We start from the raw sequence: 22418 nt of genomic DNA on the forward strand, positions 1-22418 counted from the left end.
GAAGGCCCAGGCTCAGGAATTGATGGAGAAGGGGATGCTATATGTTTGGAGAGGATTGTCTCTGCCGGCTTGGAAAAACCAAAACCGGTAATGACTATAGCATCTGGGTCATCAGCTGTCGCCATTACGACCGGTGATCTAGGGACATCTGTTGATCCTTTGGGTGACTCAGGCGGGTTTGCTTGAATGGTCGGTTCGTTTTGACTCGGATCTTCTTGAGTCGGAGTAGCTTTCCTTGGAAGCTCAGAAGTGGCGTCAGGGATTGATCCACTGGTCTTCCTCTTTTTGGCTTGCGCCCTAATAGAAGAGATAGGTGTGTTAAAACATTGGAAAAAGCGCTATTCTCAAGGATCAGGGCAAGAAACTTACCCCGGGACGCGGATCATTGGTGGAAGGGTCGACATCACTGAGTCGCCAGAAGTAGGGGGAGAATCCTGCAGAATTTGTACATCGATAATACATGCGGGTTATGACTGTGATCCAAAGCAGCACGAACAATGGTTGCTCAAATAAAAAAAAAGAAGGAGGTACCTCGCTTGGTTTTCTTTTGTTCGTTGTTGGCCAGCCGGGTGTCAGGTCGCCAGAGTGACTTCGTGTTTTCCGTCTCGAGGCGTGCTGCGTTTTCTTCAGTAAGAAATTTGGGTCCAAATGGGAATTTGGATGTGAGAGAGGTACTTTCCCACATACTCGCCGGGCCGGCTTAGGTGGAGAAGGAGATGAATCGGAGGAGACGGAAATTACCTCGACAGAGTCTTCCTGGCTTTCGTTATCTTCATTCTATTATAAGAGGAGCGAGAGATAAATACAAGTTAAAAGGTGATAAGTGGCGGGTGAAAATGAGGACGGATTGGTACCTCTGAGAGTGCGTCGCCAGCTTGAGATTCGTCGACTTCAGATGGCTTGGCCGCAGCCGATTTACCTTTGCTTTTGTTTTTCTTGGAAGGCGGCTTAGCACTCTTCATGGCTTGTTTCTTAGGTCTCCTAGACCAGAACTTGTCGCCTTTCTGGAAAGGGATAAGGCATGAAGTCATGATGGAAGTAAAACACATGAAGTAAAAGTTGAGGGCGAGTTATCTTTGGTTACCTTGGGTGCCGGGTTAATCTTGCAGAAGGGCTTAAGGCCGATTTGGCCGCATTTTGCTGCAGGTTCGCCGGTCAGCTTCCTGATGATGGCGACGATGTATTTTTCTGTTAATGCTGTGTGGAAGTAGCATTGGGGGTGATCCAGAGTACCGTCGAATTCGCACATCAGGCCATCTCGGCGGCTCAGAGGAAGGATCCGCCATTCGACCCAGCAGCGGATCAAGTCAACCCCGGTGAGACCGTTGTTTGTCAAGGATCTCAGTTCGGACAGAATTGGGATGAAGTCCGACTCTTCTTCCTCGGTGAGCTTGTCAGGGAGCTTAAAGTTGATCGGAAGGCGGGTTGGCCTGTAGCCCAGAAGTTTGTTCTCGCCGGCAGGGGATGTTTCTTTGCAGTAAAACCAAGATTCACCCCAGCCTTTGGGGTGGCTAGGCATAGTGAGCGAAGGAAACGGATTGTCCCTGCGACGCTGGACGTTGACCCCGCCAAGTTCCAAACTGGGGCCATTGTGGAATTCCGTCTGGCGATTCAAGTGGAAAAAGTACCAAAACAGAGGGACGGAAGGCTCGATCCGCAAATAAGCTTCGCAAAGGACTTGGAATTGACTTAGGTTGCTTATGGAATTGGGTCCCAAATCCTGGAGTCGGACATTCATGAAGTGCAGAGCGTCCCTAAAGAATTTAGATCCGGGCGGCTTAAAACCCCGTTCTAAGTGTTCCACAAAAACTATTATCTCTCCTTCCTTGGGGTTGGGGAGGTCTTCTCCTAACCCGGTGCGCCATCCAATGACGTCTTGAGGATCCAAGCAGCCCGCTTTCACGTAATTCGCCAAAACAGCATCATCGACTTTGGTAGGAAGCCAATCGCTCTTGAAAACGGCACCCATGCTACAAATAGGCAAGAAACTGGTATTACATGTCTCGAACATTTACTATGTGAGTCGGGACTAGCTCCTGCTTAACCCGCCGGACTGGGAGGCCGGGTTGGGCTGATGTGGCGACCTATCGGAGCAGGGTTATTCTCAGAGGCGACGCTACTGTGGGTGGTAAAATTTATTCTTTCCGAAACACTAAGGGAAGGACGAGGTTTCCAAACAGCTTTTTACAAACAGTGAAAGAGGAATGGATCTGGTGGACAGGTATAAGGATTTGCGGGCATGGTTAAAGCATGAACAATGTGTGATCAGGGTGCTGCCTCGTGTTTAAAAACCCTAGTGTATTTAGAAGATCCGCAAGGGCGTAGATGGATAAGGCTATTCAAGACACTGGGTGCCCTAATGGCGTTCGGACTAATTAGTTCGACGGTAATAGATTGTTCCGAGCGGAGACTTTCGGAAGCATGGAAATGGCGGAAGCATGAACAGGAAATAAATCTACCCTTAAAAGGAGGGGAGATAGTGGCCTGACCTGAAGGTCTTGGTTGAAGAAGACCGGCGGTGACGGAGGCTGTTGGAGAACTGCAGGGACCCTCGGCGGCGACAGAGCCTGGCGGCAGCGACGGCTTGCGGGCGGCGCCGGAGCTCCTCGAGCGGCGACGGCTTGCGGGCGGCGCCGGAGCTCCTCGAGCGGCGACGGTTTGCGAGCGGTGCCGGAGTTCCTCGAACGGCGATGGCTTGCGAACAGCACTGGAGTTCTTCGGATGGGGGCAGAGATCGCGGCCGGCGGTGAAGCCTTCGGGATGCGGAGCATCTCTTCTCGCTGTGATGATGGTGGAGGGATTGACGGGACTGGTAGGTGGCCGGTGTCAGCCCTGTCCCTTCCGCCTATTTATCAGGATGGGCGCGGGAATCAAGGCGCCGTGAGCGGGAACCGTTGAGGAAGGAAAGATTCGCCATGATGACATCCGAAAATTTTGGGATAATGATGCACCAAAAGATCCGTTGAGATTGTGTTGGAGTTCCCGAAAATCGAGGGCTAAGGAAGGTGCTGACGGGAGATGCATTGGCGGCTCAAAGATTTCTTTCAGTACCGGTTGGCGGGTTAAAAATTCTGGCGTATGGAGAAACATAGAGGAGTGAATCGCCTTCAACTAAAACGGAAGCATTGGCATGAAGATTCAAGTCAATTCGGGGCCTAATGTTGGGGGTATTACCTATTAAGTGACCCGCCGTATATGGGCCGGGTTACTAGTAAGGCGATTCATCCTTTACGGCTAGTTGGGCCTCAGCCTGGGCGGTTCAAAGTCGCAGGACGGTTATGACTTATGGAAAGTTTCCGGTTATGCAAGACGGCGACTTAGAGACTGCGGTGGTCACAATTTGTAAAGAGGAAAGGACTCTTGTAAACCCTAAGGCTTCGACCTATATATAAAGGCGAGTCTAGAGGGGGAGAGGGAGGCTAGAGATCATCGAGTGCTAGGTTTAGGCGAGTTACGCCTTCCTTGTAATCGGATCCATATCAATACACACCAAAGCAGGACGTAGGCTATTACCTCCTCTCGAGGGGCCGAACCTGGGTAAATCGCCGTGTCTCTCCCGCTTAACCCCTTTGAGTCGCCACCAAGGTGCGATGGCTCCAGTATCAAGTCCTTTCACGAGGACATCTGCCGTGACAAAACCACGACAACCGTGATCATGCATGTGAAGGAGGTCATTGACCTTGGGCCATTGCTAACCGAAGGGTTGGCTGATGAATTCCTCCCAGACGAAGGTGTTGATCTAACACGTAGGCACACATTTGCAACTTGGCGAGGCAAGATAGATGGCACTAGCCCTGGGCCAAATGGCAAAGCTTAAGAGCAGAAGTTTAGATGGACAGTTCCTAGTTGTGGTTTGGTTGTTAAATCTGTAGTAGTTACAATATGTTGTGGGGTTGTGTGTTTGTAATAGCACTGTAATAGCTATCTTATTTGTTTCCTGACAGACCTTGTTAAATTATGTTTAGAAATGTGTGTTGCATCCAAACTAATATTCCAGTTTGTGTGATTGTTATATTATGTTCATTTGTTCGTGATCTGCTGCAACAAATAGAGATCACAGTTGAGAATAGTGCCACATCATATTCTGCTGCAACAAACAAATACCAGATAACAACTTAGTACTCATAATAGTTCCAGCAGTGAGCTTGGTTCCACATTTGAAAGATACAAACTTAGTACACAATAAAGATGAGTACTCAATAAACAACAGTTCCACATTTTAATTTCACTCTTCATCTCCTGGAGCTCCTTGTGAGGACTGGAATTCTGTTTGTGAGCTTGTTCCTTCACCAAATAGTAGCCACTGCAAACCCCTTGTCTTGGTTGGTTTCTTTTCTCTTTCCAGCAACCTTGTAGTAGATGTAGTTCTCCTTCTACATCTGTCGCTTGTTCCTCCACCTCCTCTTCAACCTCTGCCTCTGCCACTGACAGCTATTGATGTTGTTGCTGGATGTGATCCTCTTACCCCTTTAGTTGTTGATGTTGTTGCTAGATGTGCTCCTCTCACTCCTGTAGTTGTTGATGCTGTTGCTGGATGTGCACCACCAGTTGGCACAGATATGTTGGTTCTGCTCTGTACTACAAATGCACTTTCTTCTGGTATTATGTGGGCCCTGCTAATAGGAACTCCTTTTGTAGGTCCCTATGAGAGGAGTTAATAGGAACAATTAGTGTCCTCTTCTCAAAGATAGGAACAATTTAGTTGTAATTATTTTACCTCATGTGACAATATGTGCACCATGCTTTCTTTCACTTGTGTTGGGTCCATCTGTGGCCTCATAGTTTTATGTTTGATGTGCTAATAAACAAACAAACAATGTTCTGAGTATCACTATAATTATTTGCAACATCTACAAAATTGATGTGCTGATACTTACTGTTAGGATCACTGGGAAGTCAACATCTCCAGATTCATCAACAACCATTTTGGACTTCTTTTTATTTGCCTTCTCCATCATTTCTTCTATCTGTTGTAGCATCTTGTCAGTAGGCTTTCTCTTCCTGCCCCTTTTAGTTTGTGGTGTAGGTTGCTCTGTGTTATTATCAGGTTGATCATTAGTGCCAGCATGCTCCTCTTCCACATTTTCTTGCTCTTGTACCTACTCTTCAGTTTCTCTTAATATAGTACATTTCAATTGTGAGCATCCACTTCTGTTATGCCCAGCTAGTTTACAGTACCCACAGTGCATAATTGCTCCATACCTGCTTAGTTTAGTGCCATCTTCATTCACTTCTGGTTGCTTCCTTCTATTCTTCCTCCACCTCCCAGCTTTTTCTCATAGTGTGGTGGCGGTACCAGAGTTGCATTAACTAGGGCCCACTCATCTTTGTCTCTAATGGATATATCTGAACTCCATAAGCACAGAGATATGTCTGCAGTGAATAACAAGAAGAAACCATGGTCTCTGGACTAATTCTTTGATGTCTGCAGCAAGCACATGCATGGCTACATGGGATTCCAGTAAGCTGCCACCTTCTGTAAGTACATGTATGCATGTTCAGCTCAACAATGTAGGTTTTCTCATTTGAAAAAACACCAAACACACCCATGCCTGATTCTTCTGGGTGGCAGTTGGCTGACAACTCAATATTCTTCCTTAGTTTGTCCCTGACTTTGGGAGTAATATGTCGTGTCCATTTTTGAAGAGCTTCTTTCTGTTTTGACATGTGCATATGCATTAACTGAGATCTTATTCTCTCATACATAGACAGCACAGGTAGCTCTCTGGCTTGTAGAATATACGTGTTGAAGACTTCACAAGTATTGTTCAAAAGAATGTCACATTTAGAAAATTCACTAAAAAATGCTCTAGACCATTGGTTTGGTGGCTTTTCCTCCAACCATGCATATCACTACAAGGAATATGCTAATACACGACGCTATTTTTTCGTCGCTACATCGTCACGGTTTTTAACTTATGACGATCTCACGACGAAAAACCAAGCGTCGAAAACGGAGCGTCACAAATGAACAGCAGCGAAGTTTTGATGAAAATCGTCGTAACTTTTACGACAATTCTTGGATTGTTGTAACCTTTACGACGATCCTAAATCTTTATTGGCAATCTAACCCAGTCCTACGTGGCAAAATTACGATGAAATCAAAACGTCATAGTTGAAATCAGCCCAACCCATTTCAATTGATCACATGGGCTGGTTTTATTTTTTGGGGCTTTTTCTTATTGGGCCTTAGCCCATTTACACACACTTCTAGTATTTTTATTTGAATTTTTTTATCATTATAATTTGGGTCCTGGCCTTTTAGTGCCCAAATACATTTGGTCCAGTTTCAGTTTTGTCCTTTTTCATTTTTGAATTCAGCAACTTTTGGTTCCAAAACTTGGTTTCATTTCTATTTGTTGGGCCTTTTCAACCCAATTATTTGTCCAATATTAAATCCAGCACTATTTCATATTCATATCAAGAAAACTCCAAGTCGAATTAAAATCATCCATCATATAACATCACATAATACATCTCCCAGGTTTACATAACAGAATAACTCATCTCATGAATACATGTTCTTACACATGAATATAGCAAGAACGGACAGAATTACACAATAGAACAATGACACATTTGCTACTATCCCAACAGTACAATGGAATTCATTCCACTTTCCTACGAGACATGCTCGAGATGCGACAACTTGCCATCCTACAAGAACATTACACTGCACATGAATCAATGAAACGGAAATAAATATAAAAAATATTAGAGTTAGTGTTCAAAACTTAGCAAGTTTGTGTTAAGAACTTGAGCTCCTTACTGAAAGCATAATGTACAACAGTTTGGCCACACGAAAACGTATAGTATTTTTTATTACTACTACTATATGGTTAGATTCAACTACTATGTCTCGTCTGGCAAGCTGACAATTGAATTGAGTGTATTGGAGTATACTGATGCAACTAGATTTGCATCCATTGCCTTTAAAAAATCACATGGAAGGATATGCCACCGGAGTCCACTACCCAACAACCAATGATGCGGTTCACACTGACAGTAAAAGAAAACATATTAAACTTGTATAGATATGGACATGTGGTGGGCTGGTGGCTCAGTCTGCCGTCCAAGTGACCAAGTTTAACCGATGTAAGTTTAAGGTTTGTCTCCATGTTGCCAATAATGCAACTTTTAAAGAATTGATTTGCATACTGCAGAATACTTCAATTAAAGGAAGAGTAAAACATGTTGTTATAGTTAATAAGGTAAGATGCCAGGCTGACCAGTCAAGAAATCTGAAGCAAAAAACAAGGTTTCCAGCAGAAAAAGAAAAAAGCTAAGGCATTCCCATCAATGTTTGGCCTCAATCAACACGCCATTCTTTTTAAGAAGACAAATAGATAAGCAATACTCCGCTAGTGGGGACAGGGCCTATAGCCCCGACCCGTAAGGGGATTTAGTCCCGGTTCACCAATCGGGACTAAAGGGGCGAGACTAAAGGCCTAACCTTTAGTCCCGGCCCTATTCCAAGCCGGGACCAAAGGTGTTCCACGTGGGTGCCTCGGAGCGCCCTCAGGGGTAGGCCCTTTAGTCCCGGGTCTTAACACGGACCGGGACTAAAGAGTTTCTGCAGATTTTGTTTATTTTAGGGTGTTAGGGTTTTAGGGTTTAGGTGTTCGGGAGATTAACGTGATGCCTCGTCTGGTGTTCGGGAATTAGTTTTCATATAATTCTAAATAGAAATAATTATGCATATATATATAAGATTAACTTATCTTACAAGCGAGCATATATATACAATTATATGAAGATCTAAATTATCGGGACTAGAGCCCGTTTATTCGATTACATGGACCAACATCAGTAATGGCCCCTAGCTACACTAAATCGTCCTTTGTCATATATAGCTTCCGTCCTTAGAAAGGTCGCAAGCTCCTCTGCAACAGCAATCGCGCGTTGCTCTGGTAGGGACTTCTCCCTCATGGCCGTGTACTATATAAGAAGAGGAGATGAATATGAATATCAATCATGATAACAAAGAATGACGGGTAAAATTAAAGGTGTGAATGTTCATTGCTTATGTCGTATCTGTGATCCTTGTGCTTAGAGGTAAACGTGCGAATGGTCTCGCAAACATAGTATCCGCATAGATGCGTCCTCCATTGCCGCTGGTCGCACTTTACGAGAATAGAATATATATAATCAAAATAATAATCTAGCATCATAAATGTATTGAAAATAGAAGTATATCATACTACTACTTACCTGAGCCGCTCTAAAGGTCAACTTCTCAGGCTCGATACCGGGAGTCACGCACTTGAACCGCTTCCAAACCCTGCCCGACAAGGAAAATGATTTGCTAAGTTTTTCATTAATTGATATATCAGAAAATCATCGAAATAGACTGATAGAGCGCAAGAATGATTGAAATTACCCTTGGAGCATGTCCTGCAGGCTTTGGAACTATTCCAAGGGTCTCGATAATGGGTCGAAGGCATCAACTCTTCCCTTATCAATTTGAATGTCCAACAGAATCCAATGGAAGCTGCACATGTATATATATATATGTGTGTGTGTGTGTCATTAACTTATCAATTACACTTATATGTGAATGGACACAACAGAGTAAAGACACTCACCTAAAGTTGTATGGAAACAGTATGTGGTCACAGAAATTTTGATCTGTTAGAAACCTTAGAAGGTTTTCCTCCGTCTCCTTGGGTTTATCACTTAGCGTCGCTATATGTATTTTATCTGGGTCAATAAACCCAATATTTAGGATGTTCCTATTTTTACAATCCAGAATCTTCATTCTGCATAATAGAGTACAAGTTATATGTAGACAATGAATTGAAATAACTAAACAAGTTATATGTAGACAACGAATTGAAAAACTTACAGACAATAGCAACTCATAAGCAATTTGTCGAGGGCATCAGCATTGTACATCTGGAAGAGTTCATCAAAGTCGATATGGATTTCTTCGAGGCGGCCGTAGTACTCCCGTGGGACACTCACCACGATCATCGTTCTCCCATTCTTTGGTTCACTTAAGTACCATGTATGCAAGTAACGCATATTTGTTGGGAGATCATCTTTGCTGACCAAAGGCGCTCCCATGACAAACTGTGGCTTAGGGGCTACCACAGCCTTGGGTAACCTGTCGTCTTGGGAAGCCAAAACGTGTTCAACCGGGATACCCCATTCATCCGCCCACTTCTTTGCTAATTCCAAATCTTGCCCCTGCACCAGAGGGGGGACATTCTCGGGTAACACCCTGAGGGGTAGGATCGACTGTTTGGCCTCTTGTCCAAGCTGAGGAACGTCTGATCTTTTTTTGCTTGTAGTTGAACTTGATTTGCTCCCACTTGCACTTGCACGTGATCTGCTCTTTTTCACTTCCTTCTGCAATGTGCGTGTATAGTCATCAGGCTTATGGTGTAAGTCATACAATGATCGAAGGTTCGTGAAGTATTTTGCATATGCTATTTGCTTCTCGGTGTATTCCGGGCGGGGCTCGGGTTCCTTCTTTTTTATCTGCGCATCATGATGTTCCTTTGCTATCCTGGCGTTTTCCTCGGCGGTACGATCATAAGGTCTGATAGGAAGATTAGCATGAGGTACCTTTGGGAGAGGCGACAGTTTGTGCTTTGGGGAGCTCCGTCGCTTAGAAATCATCGACGGAGCATTCTTGCTGGCACGCTTCCGCTTAGTATCCGGAGCGGGCGACGGCGGAGATGGACGACCCATGTCCTGCGACGGTGATCGAGATGGACTCGTGTTGTGCTGGCCGTCGTCATGTGGAGGGCTTGGAGGTGATGGAGGTGTAGGTGACCTGCGACGACTCGGAGGCGGTGTTGTCCTTGGGGCCGAGCCTGGAAGCTTGATGTAGTTCTTGTCCCATAGGATGACTCCACCGAGTACTTCTCCGAGTGTCCTCTCATCTTCGGGTCCAGCTATGTCGAGCTCCATATCATGAAACCCCGCCATGATTTCATCCACCCCGACTTTAGCAAAGCCAGCTAGAATCTCACGGCCATGCCAGTGTGCATCAGGGCCAGAAGGTAAAGCTTGTCTGACGGCCACCTTCATGGATATGTTCTTGAATTTCTGATGGAGTTCACATGATGTTGACTCCTTGATTCCATCCACGGGGTAGCCGGGACCGCCCTCTATCATTCTTCGTGCATTGTCGGGCGGGGCCTCAGATTCAGCCACGCTGCTTTTCCGCTTAGATGGGGCGCCGGTAATATCGAGTGCAGGATCTTCCTGGCACGCTACTCCTCTAAGCTCATCAACATGTTTCTGTTGCTCGTTAATCCTGGCAAGCAACTGGTTGAACTTGTCATTCTCCTCATCCTGATGTCGCTTCTTTGCTCTCGCTCGGCTTCTGTAAGTGTCTTGGTCTCTGGCAAACCCAAGCCACCACGGGTAAGAAGGACCGAAGCCTCGCGTTCGTCCTCCATGTTCGTCATTGCCGAGGACCAGTGTGAGCAAATCTTTCTCTCTATCTGCAGTGAACTGTCTTTTTCCCTCCTTAATTTCTTTCACTATCTTTTTCCAATTCTCCTTGGGTATCCTAAGACCGTCACTGCAAATGAGGTCCCCTGTTTCTTCGTCGTACGAACCACCATGCGCAAGGAACCAATTTCTTGCTCTCAGTTGCCACTCATCACGGAGTGGTTCAGGTATGATGCCTTTAGCTAGCAGATCTTGCTCTTTCTTATCCCAATTTGGGATGGCAGTCTCATAGCCCCCTGGCCCCAGCTTGTGGTGATATTTCTTCTTGTCGGCATCTTTTCTTGTTCTTTTCTGATAATGCCTGGGCATCTTCTGACTCCTTGTACTCTTGAAATGCCTTCCAGTGATTCGCCTGCTTGGCTAGATACCTATCGAATACTGGCACTTTGTTTGTCTTCACATAGTTTTTCCATAGCTTCTTCTTCCAGCTATGGAACAGTTCGGCCATCTTCTTTTGAGTCCACTGCTTAACTTTGGCCCTCAGTTTTTTTGCGGCGTCTTCATTCTCACATTTTGGCAGGTTGAAATGTGACATGAGATCATTCCAAAGATTATCTTTGTACCTTTCGGTGACATAGTCATTATCGGCTGCCCCTTTGCGCTTGTTCCACTCCTGAACGTTGATCGGGATGTGATCCCTAACGAGAACTCCGCATTGCTTCTTGAATGTGTCAGCAGCATTCTTAGGAAGCTTGGGTTCGCCCGTAGGCAATATCACCTCAAAGGTGTAATGCGTCCGTGCATCCAACTTTCTAGTCGGGCCTCGTTTCGTAGCTTTGCTCGATGTGGAGGCCTAAGAGGGAGAAACATTCGTCAAATGAATGTATATGTATACAATATAGAGCTATCTCCAATATTTTTCACATATTACAAGTGATTGTCGAACTTCATATGTATACCTCGTCGGACTTTATTATTTCTCCACCGGCTTCTCCACCGGCTTCTCCATCAGTGGAGCTATCACCTTCTCCGTCATTGGACCTATCTCCTGCCCCATCGACTTCATCTTCTTGTCGGTCGACCTCTATTCCATATCCTGAGGGGTTTAGATATGATGACGGAGATTCAGCTGGTTCAACGTCGGGGCCGTCTTTGATTATATCTTCGAGAAGTTCTTCCTCTTCGAAGTTCCTGATATGTGGATCCATAGTTCTGCAAAAGACGGACATTTGATTAACTAACTAATAAACTAACAAACTATATAAGAGGGGTTGGAAACTTCGAAGTGTCGTTTTATATAGGAGGACCTTTAGATACGGGTCTTGGCTAGAACCTAAACTCTAAAATATGTCTAACAGATTCTCTTAACCTTTAAGGATTTAACAAAATGGCGACATTCTATATGTGTAGAAAATGATTCTATTTTTCCTGATCTCATCTACCCTTCTATAAGTCACATTGTCTAGTGTCAAAGGACTTTCTTGAACTTTGTACCAAAAAAGAATTATTCTATCAGGAACTCCGTTCCAAAACAACTTTAGTCCCGGGTCGTGGCTCCACCCGGGACTCCTAGATTTCTGCATAGTATTCAAAGTAGGAGTACTTTTCCAATTTGAGCATTCAATAAGAAAAACCAAATCGTTAAATAAAGTAGTATTCAAATTAGCATGCATTCAATTATAAGCAAAACTACATCATCTCTTTTGTCCGTACATCGTCGAATATTATCACTAATACTCCTCGAATACTATCATACATATAGCATCACTGATACAGCTAGAACCGTAGCGCCCGACGGGTATCGTCGCGGGCGGTGGACACCCAAAGAGAAGGAACCATCACAACATCATAGCTCCAGTGAGATCCCTGAAGATCCAGCCAGGTATTCTCGAACCTGCCCTCCAACGCAACCATGTAGTGACGGACGTGCTCATCCTCCTCGCTGACACGGTGACGTACCACCTCCGCGGTGTCCGGAAGCCTCGGCACCGTCACTGGCCCACGCGACTGCCACTAAACAAGGATCGGGTCAACAATGGGCTGGCTCCTCACCAACCTACGCCCCCCGGAAGGTAGGACCTCCCAATACCAGCCCGGCGGAGCCCAGTCCCGGACATGGCCCCTCTAATCAAGCAGGTGTCCTCCGCCGAGTCGACGACGAGGATGCGGCATAGGCATCGTAAAATGAACTAAAAAAATAAACTAGTTCTATTAATTTTCTTGCTAAAAATAAACTAATTGTATATATAGTAAAATAAACTATTAACACTTAAGCATATACAATAGCAAAATTAAGCAATAATCTAAGAAACACTAATTAAGCATCTATATACGTAGAAATGTCTTCTTCTTCTTCTTCTTCTCCTTCTTCTTCTTCTTCTTTCTTATTTTCTTCTCCGCTTCTTCTTCAACTTCTCTTGTTCTACTTCTCTTCTTCTACTTCTCATCTTCTTCTATTTTTCCTCTTCTTCTCCTCTCCTCCTCTTCTTATTCTCTCTCTCATCCATGTGTTAAAAAGTTGAGAGGGCTACGACAAAAACTGGATGTACTTCGTGTACAAAACGGACAATCTCTCTCGAAGTATCAGGGTTTCGAACGAGAACTCATCTCTTACAAACGGATTTCATTTTTTGAACTTATTTGAACTCCATACTGACATGTCTGTCTTGTCATCTACTCCCACGATGTTTCTTTTCCCTGAAAGAACTATGTGGCGTTTTGGCTCATCGGACGATATCTTCTTTTGCTGATTTATTTTTCTCGTTTTTGTAGACATGTCCTTCACATAGAAAACCTGAGCGACATCATTGGCTAGGACAAATGGTTCGTCCATGTACGCAAGATTGTTGAGATCCACTGTGGTCATGCCATACTTTTGGTCTACAACTACCCCGCCTCCTGTCAGCTTCACCCATTTGCACCGAAACAAAGGGATCTTAAAAGTAGGTCCATAGTCAAGTTCCCATATCTCCTCTATGTACACGTAATATGTTTCCAAACAGTGCCCATTCTCGTCTGTTGCATCAAAGCGGACACCACTATTTTAGTTGGTGCTCTTTTTATCTTGGGCAACCGTGTAAAATGTATTCCCATTTATCTCATACCCTTGGAAAGTACATATAGTCGAAGATGGTGGCCTGGCCAAACAGTACAGCTGATCTCCAACTGTGTCGTCCTTCATGAGATGTGTCTGCAACCAACTGCCGAAAGTCTTCTCGTGTTCCCCTTTAATCCAAAAGTCAGCCTTCCCCAGGTTTTCGGAGAATAGAATATTTTTGTGTCTCACGATATATGGAGCCACCACGGTGGAATTGTGTAGAACTGTGTAGTGTGCTTGAGAGAAAGAATGCCCGTCCATACATACTTTTGCTTTCCTTCCTAGTGTGCCTTTTCCTGTGAGCCTACCCTCATACCGAGATTCAGGAACACCAATCGGCTTAAGGTCAGGAAGAAAGTCCACACAAAACTCAATGACCTCCTTTGTTCCATAGCCCTTGGAGATGCTTCCTTCTGGCCTAGCACGGTTACGAACATATTTCTTTAAGACTCCCATGAACCTCTCGAAGGGGAACATATTGTGTAGAAACACAGGACCGAGAATTCTAATCTCTTCGACTAGGTGAACTAGGAGGTGTGTCATTATATTGAAGCAGGATGGCAGGAACAACAACTCAAAGCTGACCAGACATTGGACCACATCAATCTGTAACCCTGATAGACTTTCTCGATCGATTACCTTCTGAGAAATTGCATTGAGGAATGCACATACCTTCACAATTGCCAGGCGAACATTTTCCGGTAGAATTCCCCTCAATGCAACCGGAAGCAATTGCGTCATAAGCAAGTGTCAGTCATGAGACTTTAGGTTTTGGAATTTTTTGTCTTTCATATTTACGATTCCCTTTATATTCGACGAGAAGCCAGTCGGGACCTTGATACTGAAAAGGACTTCAAAGAAGATTTCCTTCTCTTAGTAAGAGCATAGCTGACATGCCCTTAAAACTGCCCTGGATGCATGCCATCTCTTCCTTTATGACGTTCCTGATCCTCCCGTGCTTCTGGTGTATCTTTTGACTTCCCATACAAGCCCAGGAAGCCTAGAATATTCACGCAGAGATTCTTCGTCAGGTGCATCACGTCGATTGCCGAGCGGACCTCATGGACTTCCCAGTAGGGTAGCTGCCAAAGTATAGATTTCTTCTTCCACATGGGTATGCGCTTTTCAGGGCCGTTAGGAACAGGTTGGCTGCCAGGACCCTTTCCAAAGATTACTTTTAAATCTTTGACCATATCAAATACTTCAGCACCAGTACGGATGACAGGCTTCCCCCGGGGTTCTGTCTTGCCATTGAAATGCTTGCCTTTTTTCTTTAAGGGATGCTTGGGCGGAAGAAAATGACGATTGTACGGGTACACATTCTTCCTACATTTGTCCAGATATATACTTTCTGTCTGATCCAAACAGTGCGTGCATGCATTGTATCCCTTGTTTGACTGTCCTGAAATGTTACTAAGAGCAGGCCAATCATTGATGGTTACGAAAAGCAACGCTCGAAGGTCAAATTCCTCTTGTTTGTGCTCGTCCCACACACGTACACCTGGTTCGGCCCATAGCTGTAAAAGTTCATCAACTAATGGCCTTAGGTACACATCAATATCGTTGCCGGGTTGCTTTGGACCTTGGATAAGGACTGGCATCATAATGAACTTCCGCTTCACGCACAACCAAGGAGGAAGGTTGTAGATACATAGAGTAACGGGCCAGGTGCTGTGACTGCAACTCTGCTCCCCAAAAGGATTCATGCCATCTGTACTCAGACCTAACCATAAGTTCCTTGCGTCAGCTGCAAATGTCGGGAACTCTCTCTCGATTTTTCCACTGCCGACCATCAGCGGTGTGCCTCAACTTATCATCTTTCATACGATCTTCCATGTGCCATCGCAACAACTTTGCATGATCTTTATTTCTGAACAGACGTTTCAACCGTGGTATTATAGGAGCATACCACATCACCTTGGCAGGAACCCTCTTCCTGGGTGGCTCGCCCTCAATATCACCAGGGTCATCTTTTCTGATCTTATACCGCAATGCAGTGCATACCGGGCATTTATCCATATTCTCGTACTTCTCACCGCGATAGAGGATGCAGTCATTAGGGCATGCATGTATCTTCTGCACGTCTAATCCTAGAGGGCAGACAAGCTTCTTTGCTTCGTACGTGCTGGCGGGCAATTCGTTCTTTCTTGGAAGCATCTTCTTCATCAGTACCAGCAACTTTTCAAATGACGAGTCAGTCACACCGGTCTCTGCCTTCCACTTCAGCAATTCCAGTGTGTTACCCAGCTTCTTCTGGCCATCTTCACAAGTTGGGTACAACAATTTGTTGTGGTCCTGTAACATCTGCTCGAACTGCAACCTCTCCTTTTCTGTGTCGCAACCTCGCCGTGCATCAGAAATGACCCGACCAAGATCATCAGCAGGCTCATCTGGTTCCTGTTCTTCATCCTGATCTTCTTCTTCATTGTCTTCCATTGCGGTATCAGCATACTCAGGGAACACAGATCGGTAGATGTCATCATCGTTCTCTTCTTCTTCATCATCGTCTTCCATCATAACCCCTCTTTCTCCGTGCTTGGTCCAAACATTATAGCCCGACATAAAACCGGACCGAAGCAGGTGGCTCTGAATGACTCTTGAGGAAGTGTAATCCTTCTCATTCTGACATTCAACACATGGACAAAACATATAGCCACCACCATGCTTGTTTGCATCGGCTGCATCTCGAAAAGAATGCACGCCTTCTCTGTAAGCGGCTGTGCGTCGATCACCGTACATCCATGGATGGCTCATCTGCGTTATACGACAGTATATCAAATACAATCACGATCCTAAAAATTAGTACCGCACGTTCTAAACGAGGAAATATAGTTGCTAACCTTTCAGAATAAGTAGAAATAAAGAGGAAGAGGTTTAAGCGTGGCTTGGGCATCTCATATCGTAGTTGTGTTCGGTGAACTGGAGCGGCATCGCTCTAACACACATTTCAACAAACACCTCTAGTGCATAAAAAAATGGAGAGCTAGCACACACCCACACTCTTCCATCCAAGAAAAATGCAAGGAAGAGGGGAGAGGGGGGCTGTGCTATATATAGGTAGAGGACTTTAGTCCCGGTTTGAGACACAAAACGGGACTAAAGGTGGCGCACATGCGGGCTGCACACCGCGTAGCCCTTTAGTCCCGGTTTGAGACACAAACCGAGACTAAAAGCTCCTTACAGGCCGGGACCAAAGCCTCGTGGGCGGCATTGCGATTTGGGGCGACGTGGCCGGTCCTTTTAGTCCCAGCCCAGAGGGAGGCCGGGACTAAAGGGTCCAGGCCAAAGGCCCGTTTTCCACTAGTGCTCACTACTAAATTCAGTGTGTTGTGGATTTCAATTGACAAGCAGATAAGCAATACTCACTCTAAGCTACCAGCACCAGCTAAACCAAGCATCAGTTTTAAAAAGCTCAGTTTAAGATACTTCAACGATGGCTGACATCTCAGTAGCATCTCCTTGTAACATCATATGCTTAGATGACAAACTCCATTGTGTACCACAATAACAGAACCACCTCAATCATATCTACAACAATATATATAGAGTGATGGCATGCCTAGCATCAGTTTTAAAAAGGTCGATTTTAGATACATCAAAGACCCAAAAAGGTCTCAGTGGTCTAAATGTTTCACATCCTCTGCTCAGCACACCATCATCATAATAGTGTTATTGAACTCACCATCATGGTCGATGGTGTCCTGGACAACCTTGGCCAGTTCCAGCATGGTGAACTTACCGGGGTTGCCCAAGTTGAATGGTCCAATGTGATCACCTTCCATCTGTTGGGTAACGTAGCATAAATTCAAAATTTTCCTACGCATATTCAGATCTTCCTATGGAGAGACTAGCAACGAGAGAGGGGTGAGTGCATCTTCATACCTTTGAAGATCGCTAAGCGGAAGCGTTACTAGAACGCGGTTGATAGAGTCGTACTCGCGGCGATTCAGATCGCGGTGTGATTCCGATCTAGTGCCGAACCACGACACCTCCGCGTTCAACGCACGTGCAGCCCGGTGACGTCGCCCGCACCTTGATCCAGCAAGGGGGAGGGAGAGGTTGGGGAGGATCTCCAGCAGCACGATGGCGTGGTGTCGATGGAGAGATGAGGTCTCCCGGCAAGGTTTCGTCAAGCACCGGCAGAGAGGAGGAAGAAGAGGGGCAGGGCTGCGTCGAGGGAGATGGGAAACATGTCCAACAGCCCCAAAACCCCCACTATTTATAGGAGGAGGGGAGGGGGGTGTGCCACCCCTAGGGTTCCCATCCTAGGTTGTGCGGCAGCCCAGATGGGAGAGGGGGGCTGCGGCCAGGGCAGGGAAAGGGGGGGCGCCCTAGGTGGGCCTTGGGCCTCCCCTGCGCCTAGGGTTTCCCCTCCCTCCCTTTCTGGTGCGCATGGACTGGGTGTGGGGGCGCACCAACCCACCTAGGGGCTGGTTCCCTCCCGCACTTGGCCCATGTAGCCCTCCGGGGCTTGTGGCCCCTCCCGGTGGTCCTCCGGAACCCTTCCAATGGTCCCGACACTTTGCCGGTGGTGCCCGAAACATTTTCGGCGTCCAAACCCATCCATCCTATATATCAATCTTTACCTCCGGACCATTCCGGAGCTCCTCGTGACGTGCGGGATCTCATCCGGGACTCCGAACAACTTTTGGTAACCTCGTATAACAATTCCCAATAACCCTAGCGTCATCGAACCTTAAGTGTGTAGACCCTACGGGTTCGGGAGACAGGTAGACATGACCGAGACACCTCTCCGGCCAATAACCATCAGCGGGGTCTGGATACCCATGGTGGCTCCCACTTGCTCCACGATGATCTCATTGGATGAACCACGATGTCAAGGATTCAATCAATCCCGTATACAATTTCCTTTGTTTGTCGGTATAGAACTTGCGCGAGATTCGATCGTCGGTATACCTATACCTTGTTCAATCTCGTTACCCGTAAGTCTCTTTACTCGTTCCGTAGCACATCATCGTGTGACTAACTCCTTAGTCACATTGAGCTCATGATGATGTTCTACCGAGTGGGCCCAGAGATTCCTCTCCGTCACACGGAGTGACAAATCCCGATCACGATTCGTGCCAACCCAACATATACTTTCGGAGGTACCCGTAGTGCACCTTTATAGTCACCCGGTTATGTTGTGAAGTTTGATACACCCAAAGCACTCCTACGGTATCCGGGAGTTGCACAATCTCACGGTCGAAGGAAAAGACACATTGACATTATAAAAGCTTTAGCGTACGAACAATACGATCTAGTGCTATGCTTATGATTGGGTCTTGTCCATCACATCATTCTCCCAATGATGTGATCCCTTTATCAATGACATCTAATGCCCATGACCAGGAAACCATGATCATCTATTGACTAACGAGCTAGCCAACTAGACGCTTGCGAGGGACACATTGTGATCTATTTATTCACACATGTATTACTCTTTCCTGTTAATACAATTATAGCATGAATAATAGACGATTATGATGAACAAGGAAATATGATAATAACCATTTTATTATTGCCTCTAGGGCATATTTCCAACAGTCTCCCACTTGCACTAGAGTCAATAATCTAGTTACATTGTGATGTATCGAACACCCATAGCATTATGGTGTTGATCATGTTTTTCTCGTGGAAGAGGTTTAGTCAACGGGTCTGCAACATTCAGATCCGTGTGTACTTTACAAATCTCTATTACTCCACTCTGGACATGGTCCTGGATGGAGTTGTAGCGGCGTTTGATGTGCTTCGTCTTTCGGTGAAACCTGGGCTCCTTGGCTATGGCAATGGCCCCAGTGTTATCACAGAAGAGTGTCATTGGACCCGACGCACTTGGAACCACTCCAAGGTCGATGATGAGCTCCTTCATCCAAATTCCTTCATGAGCCGCTTCTGAAGCAGCTATGTACTTCGCTTCACATGTAGATGCCGCCACGACTTCTTTCTCGCTGCTGCACCAGCTCACTGCCCCACCATTCAAAACATATACGTATCCGGTCTGTGACTTAGAGTCATCCGGATCTGTGTCGAAGCTAGCGTCGACGTAACCCTTTACAACGAGCTCTTCGTCACCTCCATAAACGAGAAACATTTCCTTAGTCCTTTTCAGGTACTTAAGGATATTCTTGACCGTTGTCCAGTGTTCCATACCGGAATCACTTTGGTACCTCCCTACCAAACTTATGGCAAGTTTTATATCAGGTCTGGTACCTAGATGGGCATACATTAGAGAGCCTATGGCTGAAGCGTAGGGGACATAATTCATCTTCTCTCTATCTGCTGCCGTGGTCGGCGACTGAGTCTTACTCAATCTCATACCTTGCAAAACTGGCAAGAACCCTTTCTTTGAGTTTTCCATATTGAACTTCTTCAATCTCTTGTCAAGGTATGTACTTTGCGAAAGACCTATGAGGTGTCTCGATCTATCTCTATAGATCTTGATGCCTAATATGTATGCAGCTTCTACAAGGTCCTTCATTGAAAAAATCTTATTCAAATAGGCCTTTATGCTCTCCAACATCTCTATATTATTCCCCATCAATAATATGTCATCCACATACGATATGAGGAAAGCTACAGAGCTCCCACTCACTTTCTTGTACAGACAGGCTTCTCCGTAAACCTGTATGAACCCAAACGCTTTAATCACCTCATTAAAACGAATGTTCCAACTCCGAGATGCTTGCACCAGCCCATAGATGGAGCGCTGGAGCTTGCACACTTTGTTAGCACCCTTAGGGTCGACAAAACCTTCTGGTTGCATCATATAGAACTCTTCCTTAAGGTTCCTGTTAAGGAACGCTGTTTTGACGTCCATTTGCCAAATTTCATAATCATAAAAAGGCGGCAATTGCTAACATGATTCAGACTGATTTCAGCTTCGCTACGGGAGAGAAAGTCTCTTCGTAGTCAATTCCTTGAATTTGTCGAAAACCCTTTGCGACAAGTTGAGATTTATAAACGGTTACATTACCGTTTGCATCAGCCTTCTTCTTGAAGATCCATTTATTTTCTATGGCTCGCTGGTCATCGGGCAAGTCCACCAAAGTCCATACTGTGTTCTCATACATGGATCCTATCTCGGATTTCATAGCTTCAAGCCATTTGTTGGAATCCGAGCCCGCCATCGCTTCTTCATAGTTCGAAGGTTCACCGTTGTCTAACAACATGATTTCCATCACAGGGTTGCCGTACCACTCTGGTGCGGAGCGTGCCCTCGTCGACCTTCGCGGTTCAGTAGTAACTTGATCTGAAGCTTCATGATCATTATCATTAACTTCCTCTTCAATTGGTGTAGGCGCCACAGGAACAACTTCCCGCGCTGCGCTACTATCCTGTTCGAGAGGGGGTGTAATTACCTCATCAAGTTCTACCTTTGATGGGGTTATAGTCCTAGGGTAGGGTCATAGGCCTGCCCTATAAGTACTACCCAAGGACTACCCTTCATAAGGGATAAAGCCCTTAGTCAGTTCCGACTGAATTAAGGACTTCCCATCATCCACTCGGTGACGAATCCTCCATCATCCAGTCAGAGATGAGCATTCGGAGTGTATCAAACTAACCGACTGGATTCCACTCTGTGCATCATAACCCCTCTGGAGGGAAACGGTCATACGTTTCCATGTGCCTTTTTTAGCATTTAAGACATACGTTACCTGTAAACGTAGGCATTTATTCGCCACTACTCCACCCCTGTGCACCAAACCGTTCTGAAGGGCAGCGCACTCTATATAAGCCGCCCTTCCCCACTGGTGCAAGGGTTAGCAATTCACTGTAATCCATATTCCACTCGACAACAAGCTCCTAGAGCACTGGGACGTAGGGCTATTACCTCCACCGCAGAGGGGCCTGAACTCATACAACCTTGCCGTAGCTAAGGCTCTGCCCATCCTTTCGTACCCTACACATCTACAGTCAGACTTATACCCACAACAGTTGGCGCCCACCGTGGGGCAGGCGTCTAAGAGACTTCTGGCGAGTTTGCGACTACATCTTTTCGTCATGTCATCCGGTGGAGATTTGAGCATGGGTCACGAGATCCTCTTCGGCGCTCTCTCCTTCATCGTCGACGATTCGGCATGGCTTCGGGACGCCGCTCTCGACATCGAGGCGCTCCCCCGTCGCGGGGCTACGCACTTCCGTGCCGGTGCCCGCGGTATTCTTCTTCTCCAGCAGTCGGCTCCGGTGTCGGCCTACGCCGCCGTCACGCGCCGCAACAAGTGGTCCCGCCGTCCGCGGCTCCAGCGTTGGGTGCAACACGCCTAGGCGCGCCAGAATGCGTCTATACATGTGGCAGTCGTAGAGTCGGTTGTGGTTGCCCCGTCGTCCCAACGCTCGGACTCGGTTCTGACTGAGTTTCCTTCTGAGCACTTGGGTCGCGGGCCTGCAGCAGAAGTGCACATGGCCAACTCCCATGAAAGTCCCCGCCAAACTGGCCGGAACGAGCACGAGATCGGCGAAACATCCGGCGCTCGCCGTCCGCCTCGCCGTTCTGCCAGTCGGCACACTCGGTGGAGCAACGTGGAGGTGTTCCGCACACCCATCCTCAACCTGGCTGCCGCCGCCAAGATAGCCGATTCCCTTCAGCCGACTGATTCAGAGGCTGGCAGGGGGATCGACCAAATCCGCGCCCTGCTGCACACGGCGCAGCAACAAAATTCGGCGGTCTCCCAGTCGCACAACAGGATCCACAATAGTTCTGTTCATGCGAACACGCATCCGTCAGTTCACAGCCCTGGTTCTCATCAGCGACACAGGGGAGGCAGCCGTTCCATAAACCCCGAAGATCGTCGCCGTTCACGCACCCCTCCGCAGGGTGGGCCGTACGGGCCCCGACATCATGATGATCGGTGTTCAGTCGGTGACACTTACGATCCAAGGCCCGACGCGAGAGGGCATATCGCCCAGCGGA

General features: G+C 46.4%; 1 protein-coding gene and 2 pseudogenes across 1 annotated transcript in view; all 3 read right to left on the reverse strand.

Annotated features, from left to right (window-relative positions):
- Positions 1-16866: 16866 nt before the first annotated feature.
- LOC123409483 (UDP-glucuronic acid decarboxylase 4-like) overlaps positions 16867-22418 on the reverse strand; it is a 41726-nt gene continuing 36174 nt past the window's right edge. The window contains exons 6-7 of the mRNA XM_045102369.1: positions 17187-17286; positions 16867-16889 (exon numbers count right to left, since the gene is read on the reverse strand). Of these exons, the coding sequence (XP_044958304.1) occupies positions 16867-16889; positions 17187-17286 (123 nt within the window). The remainder of the gene's footprint in view (positions 16890-17186; positions 17287-22418) is intronic.
- LOC123414366 lies at positions 16896-16981 on the reverse strand (annotated as a pseudogene).
- LOC123414375 lies at positions 17064-17150 on the reverse strand (annotated as a pseudogene).

This window comes from Hordeum vulgare, chromosome 7H (assembly GCF_904849725.1).
Source record: "Hordeum vulgare subsp. vulgare chromosome 7H, MorexV3_pseudomolecules_assembly, whole genome shotgun sequence".
NCBI lineage: Eukaryota > Viridiplantae > Streptophyta > Magnoliopsida > Poales > Poaceae > Hordeum > Hordeum vulgare.